At 43.6% G+C, this 12,081-nt stretch overlaps 1 protein-coding gene across 4 annotated transcripts in view; it reads left to right on the top strand.

The window, feature by feature from the left end:
- BAHD1 (bromo adjacent homology domain containing 1) overlaps positions 1–12,081 on the top strand; it is a 68,649-nt gene that overhangs the window by 50,446 nt on the left and 6,122 nt on the right. For all 4 annotated transcript variants that reach the window (XR_012159465.2, XM_073348777.2, XM_073348779.2 and 1 more), the window contains exons 3-6: positions 4,150–4,511; positions 6,842–7,001; positions 8,031–8,107; positions 10,750–10,841. Coding sequence is in view for 3 of the 4 variants with exons in the window: in XM_073348777.2 (XP_073204878.1) it covers positions 4,150–4,511; positions 6,842–7,001; positions 8,031–8,107; positions 10,750–10,841 (691 nt within the window). In the remaining variant the exon portion in view is untranslated. The remainder of the gene's footprint in view (positions 1–4,149; positions 4,512–6,841; positions 7,002–8,030; positions 8,108–10,749; positions 10,842–12,081) is intronic.

The raw sequence follows: 12,081 nt of genomic DNA, 5'->3' as shown, positions 1-12,081 counted from the left end.
CCTGCCCATCCCCAATCTATCAATTAGGCACAGCTTTGCTCCCCAGGTTTCCTTCGGGGTGATTTAACTGGTGATCCAGTGATCGGAGTGCTGTACAGCTGCTGTTGCCCAGCACTCTGTCACACAACGCAGTTTGGAAAAACACCAAAAGATGTTAGCTGTGAGACTTGTAACACAACTGCACCCTGTACATTGAGATAATTAACTCACTGAATGTCAGTGGATTCTTGAGATCCTATAAGGTCCTTTCCCCTGATTGTGTGTGTAGCCTATTAAACACTGAAACCCAGAAGCGTAATATGTTTAATAAATGGTTCAGGTATTTGTGTAGCTTTATTTCCCTAGCTGTGGTATCCATAGTCTTTGTACTACGGTTTTTATCCAGGAGCTTTGCCTTCACTATGTAGAGAAATGTCTGTTCAAAATATTTAAAACTGGCTACCGGAATTGTTGTGACAGGACAATCGTTTACCAGTACATTTTCAGTATAAAAGCCACCAAGCTATAAAGGTGGTGTGTGTTGCTATTCCCAAAATACAGTGTAATCTCTAAACTGGGATTGCTTCATCTATCTCTGAGATGGAATTGTCTCTGAAGATGCAGCTACATGCAGCAATGCTGTAGGGCTTAGGATTCAAAGGGAAGGTTAACTTATGCAATTCAAACTGCTGATGGATTTTAGGTAGGTGGATGAATCTTCTAAGTCAAGAGTACAGGATGAGATGGGCTTTATGGCCTCCTTCTGTTCTGAGAAGGTGCTATAACTCAGAAGCACTTGAGCGAAGTGTAGGTTTCCTGTTTTTCCAAAATATATCTCTGCTGTCCTGGTGTGACCCCCGACCCCCTACGCTGGGCGGCTAGACAGTACATTAAAGTCTCAGTAATAGCTCTAAGGGTTTTAATAACTGAATACTACTTGTGAGAAGACTAGTTCAGAAATAAGAATACTGATCTTTGACATACTGCCTTGAGTCATGCCAATCTATACTGTACTAAAAGGAATTGGTTCAAGCACCTTAGTGATGCTAGCTTAACATTCAGATGAAAGGGGTGTGAGGATGTTTTGGTGGTGCTCTGAGTGATTTCCTATGTAGAGAGAGAAAAGTTGATGTCTTATGCAGAGGGAGAAGATTGATGTCAACCCTTCTTGGAAATCTGATAGATTAGCTAAGGTGCCATGAGTAGTGCCAGTCTGTCCCACAGGTAGGATTTCTCCAACTCTGGTGTATTCCTCCACACTTTCCCTGCTATAGATTTTTCTTTTTAAAGGCAAGTGGCAAGGTAGCACACTTCTTAAATATGGTGCATTTGGGTGGTGTGTGTTCAAAGGTGTGGACAGGCCCTCTTGTCTTCCTTGCTGAGTAACTTCGATTTAGAATTCTGCAAAATTGGAATACCCTAGATTTTCTGCTTTTGCTGAGTGCAGTGTGGAGGGAGGTCTCGTCTAGCATAAATAAAGTTTAATGTTCTAGGTCTGGTTTGTTGATACTTGTGAAAAAGATCTGAGTCTTTCCTGGAAACGTCAGCTTCAGTGAGTTAAAGGATTACTTTAACCTGAATAATGTCATATGCAGAGAAGAGGAGATAAGGTTGATCCCCCAGTGCTGCCAGCTTGACATATCAAGTACCTTGCATCTATATTCTTGTTGATTACAGTCTGTTGTTAGAGAGGTTAGCTGGGTACCCAATGGGGCCAAACTGCCCTTGAAAAGGTAACTAATTTTGAACGCTGTCATCCTGATAGTGATGGGATTAGTTAAGTATTGCTCATAGATACTAGCCTTCTCTTTACAGGTGTTAATTTTGTCCTCAGAGTAGCACAGTGCGTTGTTAGAATGAGGTGCCAGTCTCCTTTACTGGGGAGGACGTGTTCACTTGTAGGTGAATGATGGGGGTCTGCTGTATACAGGTGAAGGGATTAGGCTGGTGCCGTGAGCAGTGCTTGTGTGCCATATCCAGCAGAGAGAGAGAGAGAGGGATTACTCTTGTGTTCCAGTGACAGCAGCCTGCTATGTAAAACTGCACACAAGGTAACGGGGTTAAGACTGAGCAGACTGGATGAGGAGTTGGCCACAATGATTATCTATTTTTAAACATGGGAAATGCTTTATTGGTAGCACTTGAAACCAATGAATTAATGGGTGGTAGAGGGATGCTAGAGAGGTTAAACCCGGGCAGATCATTTTCGGTGGTGGGAATATATGCATGGCAGATGGGAATGTAGGACATGATGGGGTTCGTGTGGCCCTATTGAGCACCTGTTGAATGAAGTCTTGCCTTTCTTAAGGCGGGTAGCTATTAGTGTGAAGCTGTTTGTCATGCTTCAGTTTGGAACTGAAAAGAGCTTGTGATCTCAATGTCCATGAGGCTGCTACATTACTATCCAGGTCATCTGTGAAATTAGCCTGGGAGCCTAGGCCATAGGGCACCAGAGTTCAGTTCCTAATCTTCACACCATTAAATACAGCTACTCACGATGGCTGCCCAAGTGGTCCCAAATCTGATTCAAGACATATCAGCTTGTCCATTTAAGAGTTCCCGAGACTTTCCTACGTCATCATTCTGGGCTGTTTCTCCTTTATCAGTACAACTGCTCCATTCTCCTTGTGTGCCCCTCTGCACCTTCCAATATTCTTCCTCCCGCTTCACCATCCTTTAAACACCCATCACAATCACCCACTAACCCCATCAGCTAAAGAGTCGGAGGGAAGCTGCTGAGTGACAGAAAACACTCCTCCTCCCAGGGGAACAATGCTCTACATCTGTAGCACTACAGACTACAAACGGAGCAAGCAGAGAGATCAAGAATCTTTCCGACCAGCTCTATGAGCTATACTTGTTTTTATTGCTGTTGCTGCTAATCTGTGAATGCATCTTTCTTTTGTTACTGCTCCTATCTCCAAGGATGGTGATTGTTTCATAACCTTTTACAGCTCACTGAGTGGGAGGCAGAGGGCAGCAGTTTCCCACTGTCTGGAGCAGCCTCAGCCATGCTTCACTGTAAATTGAATCAGTTATTCCGCTGATTCTCTTAAACTGCTTTTATTTTTAAGGCGGTGCGCACTTGGGGTCCTGCAGATGTATCAAAGCAGCCGTCTTTGTGAACCTTAGTGCTGTCTGAGATTGCCTGAAGCTGCCCTGTTGGCATTTCCAGGATGCATGCTTTCAGATTTATGAAGCATGGGGATTTTCTTATGTATTGGGCTGTTTGTTAAGCTGGGGGCTCCCTCCTTGCCGGAATTGATAATGCTGTGTCACTAGACTTCTTCAGATCTAAGCTTCTTTCTTTTTTACTCGGGCTTATTTCATGGATTGAACGCTTTGGGCACTGGAAATTTTGGATGTGAATTATCATTGTAAAATGCTTTGGGATGTCTTTGGAAGGCTTTGTCAGCTGACTTGCTAGCCTGTGGTAGTAAATATGTCTGCTTCTGGGATATAGGGCTGTCCTAAAGGTAACAGCATATGCTTTGTTTCAAGTTCGGCCCCATGTTTTATCATTGGTCTGGATCTCATCAGAGAAAGCTCTTCACTTTCACTGACTAAACTTAGTGCCTGTGCTGGCACCTTGAAGGAAATTGGGCTTTTGGGTTAGTATGGGGGGATAGATATGTAAGGCTAAAAGGGACCCCAAGAGGTCATCTAGTCCACCACCCCGTGCTGAGGCACGGTTGAGTATGTGTAGACCATCCCTGACAGATGGTTAATGTATAGTTTAGTCCTTTGCGAGTTCTCACTTCTCTCACACAGGAAGCCCTTTTGCTACTCACCTTTCCGTGTATGTTGACAGGCTGGAATCACTGTATCTAGTCTAGTATCACTTAGGGCGCTAACCCAGCCCTTTGTACATGAGAGGCTGGCACTAGCGAGGGGCATATCAAATGGGTTTGTCATAGTGAGGTTGTACTTCAGTGCATTTTCAAAGCCGCATACTCAAGTGTCATTGCTTTTAGAATCGAGCAGTAGTACAAAATGTTTCCTAGTACAGGAGGTCCATACGTAAATAGAAGTATTGCCCACTACTAGTAGTGCAATAAAGAGAATTCCTTAGGAAAGTATTGCTTAGCTTGGGATCATCCTGCTAATTTAGTCGTTATCAAGAAACTGCAGTACAAATATATCACTCTCCCTCTCTCCCCCTCTTGTTAGAAAGTTGCAAATCTCTGGACCAGCTGAGCCTCACGATCCCTGTGGCAGGGCACCCTGCATCACCTGCCCACCCACTCTCAGGATGTCCTGTGCCCAGTGTGCCACCAGCTGCAGAACCAGTTCCTCACTTGCAGACCCCCAACTCGGAACCCCAGACCATGGCCCGAGAGTGTCCACAGAGCTCCAAGCCCCCCAGTGGCTCCAAATCTGGTCTTCGAAATACTGCTGGCTGTTTACATGCCTGTGATAGCAAAGCAGCAGGAGGTCACTCTCATCCAAAGCAGCAGCGCATCAGCAGGAGGAGAGCAACCAATGGCTGGATACCCGTGGGTGCAGCCTGCGAAAAGGCCGTGTATGTTGTGGTAAGTGCTGGAAAAATTCTGCTTTCCTATGTATGCCTCCAAGCATGCTGCACAGTAAACTGAGATCCTGTAGGGACAAGGACGGGAGGTTGCAGGATTTCAGGTTAGGTAGACTTGCCTGCAGGTACAAGAGCATTCTCCAGAGTGACACTTCTGCTGTTACCTCTGTAACAGCACGATCTCACTGGATGTCATCCAGCATTTCTTTAACAAGGGAACAATTGGATTGGTGTAAAACATTTTTGCTGGGCTTTGGGGCTGAGCCACTTGACTGTTGGCTTCTCGTTCTTTCTCCGGTACTGCAGCAGCACATGCCCTGGTCTGCCCTGGCATCTGGCATGACAGGCAAGCAGAGAAAAAGCCTAAAAGGAAAATATATATATATATATGTTGCTATTACCAAAATACAGTGTAATCTATAAACTGGGGTTGCTTCATCTACCTCTGAGATGGAATTGTCTCTGAAGATGCAGCTACATGCAGCAATGCTGTAGAGTTTAGGATTCAAAGGGAATGCTTCTCCTGCTCCTCTTCCCAGATAATTGAGAACGAGTGGCGCTGGGTTTGTAGTCAGAGAGGGACAGCTGCCTCCTGTAAGCCAGGACACAGGTGCTGGATCATGCAAGCGGTGAACCCCAGCAGGGAAGTGGCAAGTGGTACCTGCTAGCCCCACTACAGGGAGTAGAGGAAGCAGCAATCTAAGGGCAATTCTAAGGCAAAAATAGCAACTGCCAAGCTGCTTGAGCTTGTCTCATCAGGCATTGGTGGTGCCCGTAGCTCCAGCAATAATTCCCCTCTGTTGCCTTGGGAAGGACACAAAGTCAGTCCAATGGGGGCCCCACCAGCCCACATCTTTTATGCCCTATTTATAGGGCCTAGTCAGCTGTTCTTCTCCATGGGGGTTCTTCTCCCAACTAGGCTTCCCCCTTCAACAGATCTCTGGCCTTCTGAGCCTGTAGGAGTAGAGATTTGTCCCAGTGAGGCAACTCTGCTGCATCAGAGGTTACCCTGCTCTGCGGTTTCATTTTATCCATAATATCAAAGTGTACACACAAATTTGGAAGAAAGAAAAAATCTGAAGGAAACTATCCCATTTCTTGGGGCAGAATAGGTGGCTCTTAACTCAGAGGGTATATCTACACTGCAAAAAAACAACCCTGTGGCAGAGTCTCAGCGCCTAGGTCTCCACACTCTGGCATGCACTGCAGAGCTAAAAATAGCTGTGTAGACATTCCCACTAGGGCTGGAGCTTGGGGCTCTGAGACCAACCACCTTGCTGAGTTTCAGAGCCCAAGCTCCAGACTGAGTGGGAATGTCGGCTTTGGGTTTTGTTTTGTTCTGTAGATGTATCCATAGAGGCAGAGCCTGTTACTCTTGTTCCTCGTGCCCAAGAGGTCAGATGAGAACAGAGCAAAAAAGCAACCTTCACCTTTTAGGCTTTTTCTTTGCTCATTTGTCATGCTGGGGACAAGGGCATGTGCTGCTGTAGTGCTGGAAGAAGAACGAGAAGCCAAGAAACAAATAACTCAGCCCAAATGTTTTTGCACCAGCCCAATTTGTGTTGTCACAACCCCTTGACCTCACTTCATTAGTAAAGTGGATTTCACTTTGCCTGTATTTTCAAGAGGACATATTACATGTTGTTGCATTCTTACAAATAGTTTTTAACAGTCTCTTAGGAAGCATAACTATTATATTTCAAAACAAACAACAGATTTAGTCTCCAATTGCATCAGTAGCATAAGCAGCTGGAAACCTACAATATCTAGGTTGGTAATATTAAAAATTTGTGGTCAGAAGAACACTTACCTGAAAGCAGGTTTGTGTGCGCACAGGTATAGGAATGCTCACTTTTGATTAATTTAAAATACAATGGGGGAGACGGTTTCGAAGTACTACTTTTTCCTTTTAGACTAAGACTGATCCTTAAACTGGCGTGGTGAAGATTCTGCAATTTACTGTACCGAAGCAGTAGCATTACGTTTTCTCCATAGCCCTTCTGAACATCAGACTGGTGGCCATACCTGATCTGAAGACACTTGATTCCTGAACCCAGGAGAATGTTCTGTGGCTTTTTTTTCTAGGTTCATTAGCAAATAGTTCACACCCACTTTTCAAATTTGCCCTCTGGATATAGAGATGCTATGGGTGGATTTGTGCTATGTGACTTCTCTCTGGGAGCTCTTGCAGCCAAGGTGCACCACTTCGGAGAAGGTTTTTAGTGAACTGTTTTAATCAAGACCAGGACGATTAAAGGCAGCTTGGATTAGTTGTTCTAAAGTATTTCCTAGCCTAACTTTTTGCCTCTCTTTCCCCTGCCAACACTATAGAATGAGCCAGAGCCAGCTGTTCGTAAGAGCTACCAGGCTGTGGAGAGAGATGGGGAAATTATCCGGGTACGAGATACAGTCCTTTTGAAATCAGGACCGCGAAAGAAATCTATGCCTTATGTGGCAAAGATATCGGCGCTGTGGGAAGACCCAAAAACAGGTACTGGGCAGAAAGCCAGAATACATTATGTTCACCCTCTGTCCGTCAAATCCCAAAGAACTGAGTGGAAATGGGTTAATGGCAGAATTGAGTAGCGGACGCTAATTTGCCAGAATAACTCACCACTACCGGTTTGGTTGATAAAGGGAAGGAGCTAGGTAATCAGAGCCCTATAGCTGTGCATGGTGAACTCTGCTACAGGAACTGAAAATTCATCTTTTTAGTCATTAACTCAGAATCAGTAATTGTCCTGAAAGCATCTGTACAGATCTACCAACTAAAGATCTTTGCAACAGTTTCTCCCACGTGATTTAGTAGGAGCAGGTATCTCATGAACCACTAATTGTGCAAATATTCTAAACAGTTTGTAATCTGGAAGATGAAGCATTGATTTGTAGCTGCAGAAGTTCTTGATATTAGCACTGAAAATCATGTAATAGGTACAAGCTGAATGGTAATTGGAATAGTGTGATTTTGATTGTAAGATTCCATATCTGACAGGTCTCCAGGGCTAGAGCCTAATTCTTTGTCTAAGTTGGAAGCTTAGTATGCCAAATGGTACAGAGCAAGTCATACCCCTGACAGCTTGTGAAATAGCAAAACTTAAGATGGTAAGGCCTCTGCTGGTACCATGGTAGTGCTCTTTTTGCATTTGTCCAGGACTAAATATTGCAAGTCCTAAACCTTGGACCCGTGTACTTGACAAATCCCAGTTCAGCTGCTATTTTATATTTGAATAAAACAGTTTGGCTTTGTTGACTAGTGACCTCTTCATCTGGGACTGTGAATAGTTATTAGGTGGTGAGGGTACAATGGAATAGTGACACCACTTGTTTTACCTAGTCAATTGCTATAACAAAAGGAAACTTAGCTCAACATCAAATATTTATCACTGTATAGCTGCAGTTAGGTGAGAGCTATGGAAATACAAGGGCTGATGGATGAAACAGGAGAGCTGAAACTGGATGGTGACACTCCTTAATGCGTGTTTTCATCACTGACTTCAAAATGTCTCTTGTCTCCTTTCAGGGGAGCTAATGATGAGTCTCCTGTGGTATTACAGACCGGAGCACACTCAGGGAGGTCGCAATCCCAGCATGCATCAGGTGAGCAATCCCAAATACCTAGTTGGGATGGTTAGGGGATATTTGGCAAGGATCCACTCTATTCCAGGGAGATGGGAGTGGAATGAACATCCCTGCTCAGCATTCATGCTTAGCCCTTCTTAACACATAGAGACAGGATCCTTGTCACACTGGTCTCCTGGCTGCTCCACAGATGCTGCCATATTTTTGTGTTGAATGGGTAAAACCAGTGTGTTTCACGTAGGACACAAGCAATCTAATGCTGTGAGTTACAAGGATGGGTGGTAACAGAAGTATCTGTACCTTTCACAGGACCTTCTTTGCTTTAAAATTTACTATTTTCTCTGGTCTGAAAACAGTCCTATGCCACTTTATAAAAGAGGCTATTTGACTTTAGCTAGGGGAAGGTGCACTGTGTTGGGAATCAGAAAATGCTGTGTTTTGTATTAAATCAAGACTGAATGTCTTTCAAAAAGATAGGCTTTGGTTCAACCAGAAGTTATGAGCTCGATGCAGGAATTACTGGGTGAGCATCTCTGGCCTGTGTTATGTGGGACATCCGACTTAGGTGATCTGAATGGGTCCCTTCTTTCCTTAAATCTATGAATTGAATTGACTTTCTATTAAAAACTCCTCTTTTAGGGAATCAATCCAGTCCCTCTGGCCTGAAATTAGACATACTAGACCAAAATCTCCTGTTCCCTTTTTGTATAATGTGAAAGTAAATCTGTATAGGGCAGAAAAGGGTGGATTTATTAGGAGGGTTAAAAACAGACTTAAGAAGGATACTGTGCTCCTTCTGCACAAAGGGTTCACTTTTAAAAGTAAAACTTGTGACCCAGTATGTCTTCAAACCCAGGCCTGTTGCTTTGCTTGGTTTTGCATGGAGGGGGAAAGGTACATTTTTAAACCAAAAGAGCACAGAGATTAGAGAGGAATGAGTTACTGCCGTTTTTCCATCCAACAAAAAGTCCACAATGTGCTGTTTTTAAATTCCATTCAGTAGTTGTGCATGCCACATGTAGAATCCCCAATTTTCTTTTGGAAACCAGTTTGGTACCTTGTGACATTTTAGTCCACAAATGAAATCTGAGGTTATCTAACTGCATTTTAGTGCGTAGAGAGCAAGAAGTTGGGTTAGGGAGGAACTACCTCATTTTCCTCCTCCCACACCTGTCTTGCTATACAAAAACTGCTTTAAAAGGAGAAGCTGCCACTGGGCTGAGTAGGTAGAATAGGCCTGCCAAGGATGACTCAGGTAAACTTGATGCAAGGAGGAAACCAAAACATTCACACACCTCTAGGGGTTGGGGTTTGTTTGTTGGTTAGTTTTTTGTTGCTTGTCTAGTTGTTGATCACGTTCCCAGACTCTGACCCTGCTCCTGAGGCTGTAGTGAAGCCTGTCCTCCACCTACCCTGCTTCCCTAGGACTCCAGGCGAAACTAACTCTGAAGCACATTCCTGGCTGCTGCTTCCAGGCACTTACACAACAGCACCCTTATTACCCCAGATCCTCTTTGCTTCTGATTGCCACACCTAATACTCACTAAATTAGCTCCAGCTGGGTTGGCCTATGCCCAGTGGCAGCACTTGTCCACCCCTCCCTAGCTGCTTCAGATGCACCCTTTCGAGACTCAAACTGGGGAGAAGAGGCTACTGCCATTTCTTCATCACTTAGAATAGCTCTTTCAGTTGCTGGGGGAGAGTTGGAGAAAAAAAGGGGACAATTTATTTAGTCTGAGACTGATCACTACAGTAATTGAGAGGCTAGTGGGAGAGGTTGGCTAAATACCATTCATACTCCATTCATATAATTTATTTGTGAAAATGAATCAGAAAGATTTCCAGCGCAGAGAAGAGAAAACTGAGACTGTCCCCCAGGGTATTGGAAATGGGGGAGGAAGAGAGCTCCTGCCTTCTGCCTAAGTTGCTAAACAAAGGGGGGGATTGTAAGAAGGTTCCTTCTTTGCCATGCAATTTCTCCAGTCTTCCCACATGCAGTTCTAGAGGTCTGACACTGGGATTGGATGGGGTGAAAAATTCTGTCTTTACTTTGGATTTCTTTGCATCTTGGGCCTTGTGTGGTAGTATCTTCCCTGACAGACGTTAGAGGACATTTTCCCCTCTGAGCTGTCTTCTTGCTGAGTCTGGTATTGGAAGAGCATTTTTTGAAAAAGCTGCCTTCATATTGCTCAATGCAGCATTCTGAAAGGTCACCTGGTGAGAAACACTTATCACAATATAAGTCACAGCCTCTCAATTGCATTTGAAATGAGAGATTTGGTTATAAGCAGTATCTCTGAGCTGCCTGATGGTGGCAGCTGTCTTACTGAACAGTGATATTTGCAATACATGTGGAGACCTGACAATATAAAGTAGAATGGTGGTGAGTTTATGTGATGGGAAAGCTATAACATTTTGGTCAAATGTTAAATGTTCTTTTGGTCACTAAAACAATTAGGCTATAAAATTGTAACTGTAAATTGTTTGGGTTAATTGCAACATCTGACTTGTAGGGGGTTGTGCTTTCTCTTTAAGAAGCGTGTTGTTGCATGTGTGCATAGCCTTTCTCCTCTTTAAGGAGAGTATACCTAGGACTGCGTTGTCTCTCTAAGCGCTCCTGCCCAGTTGAGTGACTGTCCCCATTGTATGTCCGTTTGCAGAACGAGATCTTTGCATCCCGACATCAGGATGAAAACAGTATTGCCTGCATTGAGGAAAAGTGCTATGTTCTGACCTTTGCAGAGTACTGCAGGTAGGTGGTGCTCTTAAGTTGCAAAAGCAACAGCAAGTTATCTCTGTATCACCAGTTCTTTTCAACATTTCTATTACCTGACCTCATTCAGCAGAACTGCGTGTGCTTTGCAGCCTACCTCTCCTAGGTAAACTTGCAGTACGTTTAGTGAATGAGAGGGCTGTGCTAATCTAGGAGTGTTTGTCATGCTCTAGCTCTTTGGGTATCTCTTTGCTTTGTGGTTTATAAACACTTTAAGCGGTTTATAAGTGTTTACACATGCATGACCTTTCTACTACGGAACATGCTCATCAGTAGACACAGTAAAACACGGTAACATTTCAGTTACAACACTGGAGTGTAACAGAGAAACCCATACAATATTGTACAGTTCCTCCACGTGCACATGTGCGCTCCAAGTTCAACTAAAATGCATATGCCTAATGTGTTCGCTGTCCTTATCACTCTTTGTAGACGTGCCTATAGTATCAGGTGTTTTGGTAATTAGGTCACCCAATATAGTGACTAGAGAAGTATTTAACTGACCTTACGGTTTAATTTTTGCTATTTTTAATCAGTCTGAGTGACCAAGGACTTCAGAGTATCTGTATTTTCTAACAGATTGCACCATTTAAAGTAACAGTGGCAAAATAGAAATTAGCTCTAAAGTCCAGACCATAGGTTATTAAAATGGAAAATAACCCTTTAAAAATGTATCCTATTTTATGTGCTTTTACTGTGTGCTGTTGGTTGCATTGTATGCTTTGCTCATCTTGGGCAGTAAAACTAGCTTAGCCAGTTTCACACTGTTCCTTATGCTGTGTTCCAATGCTTCACTGGGTTTCTAAGAATGAAGGTCATTTCCTACAATAGTTATTTTTAATTAAACTTATACTGATTTTTACAAAAGTTCTTTTGCACACCATGTACATCCTGGTTCTGAACTACATGCTGCTTTTTTAATAACTCACTCCCCGAAAAAGCAGACATGAGTGACTGGGAATAATATACCATTGGGCTTCTGCACTGGTTTGAAACTTCTGGACAGGAGTCCCATTTCCCTGTGGCATGGCTTGACAGAGGCAGGCAGATGTTACATTAAAGCAACTAGAGCAGCGCTGAACTATTTAGAATTGCCTTTATGGAACTTCAATAAAAGTGGAATAAATCCACTCTGAGTAATTGGGGAATTAAAATCATTTGGAAAGACCACTTTCTGTCATTTTCCTTTTGGTATAACTTACCTTTCAGAAGGACTTGC

Source organism: Lepidochelys kempii, chromosome 6 (genome assembly GCF_965140285.1).
Source record: "Lepidochelys kempii isolate rLepKem1 chromosome 6, rLepKem1.hap1, whole genome shotgun sequence".
In the NCBI taxonomy this organism is placed as follows: domain Eukaryota; kingdom Metazoa; phylum Chordata; order Testudines; family Cheloniidae; genus Lepidochelys; species Lepidochelys kempii.
This window is presented reverse-complemented; position numbering and strand designations above follow the sequence as displayed.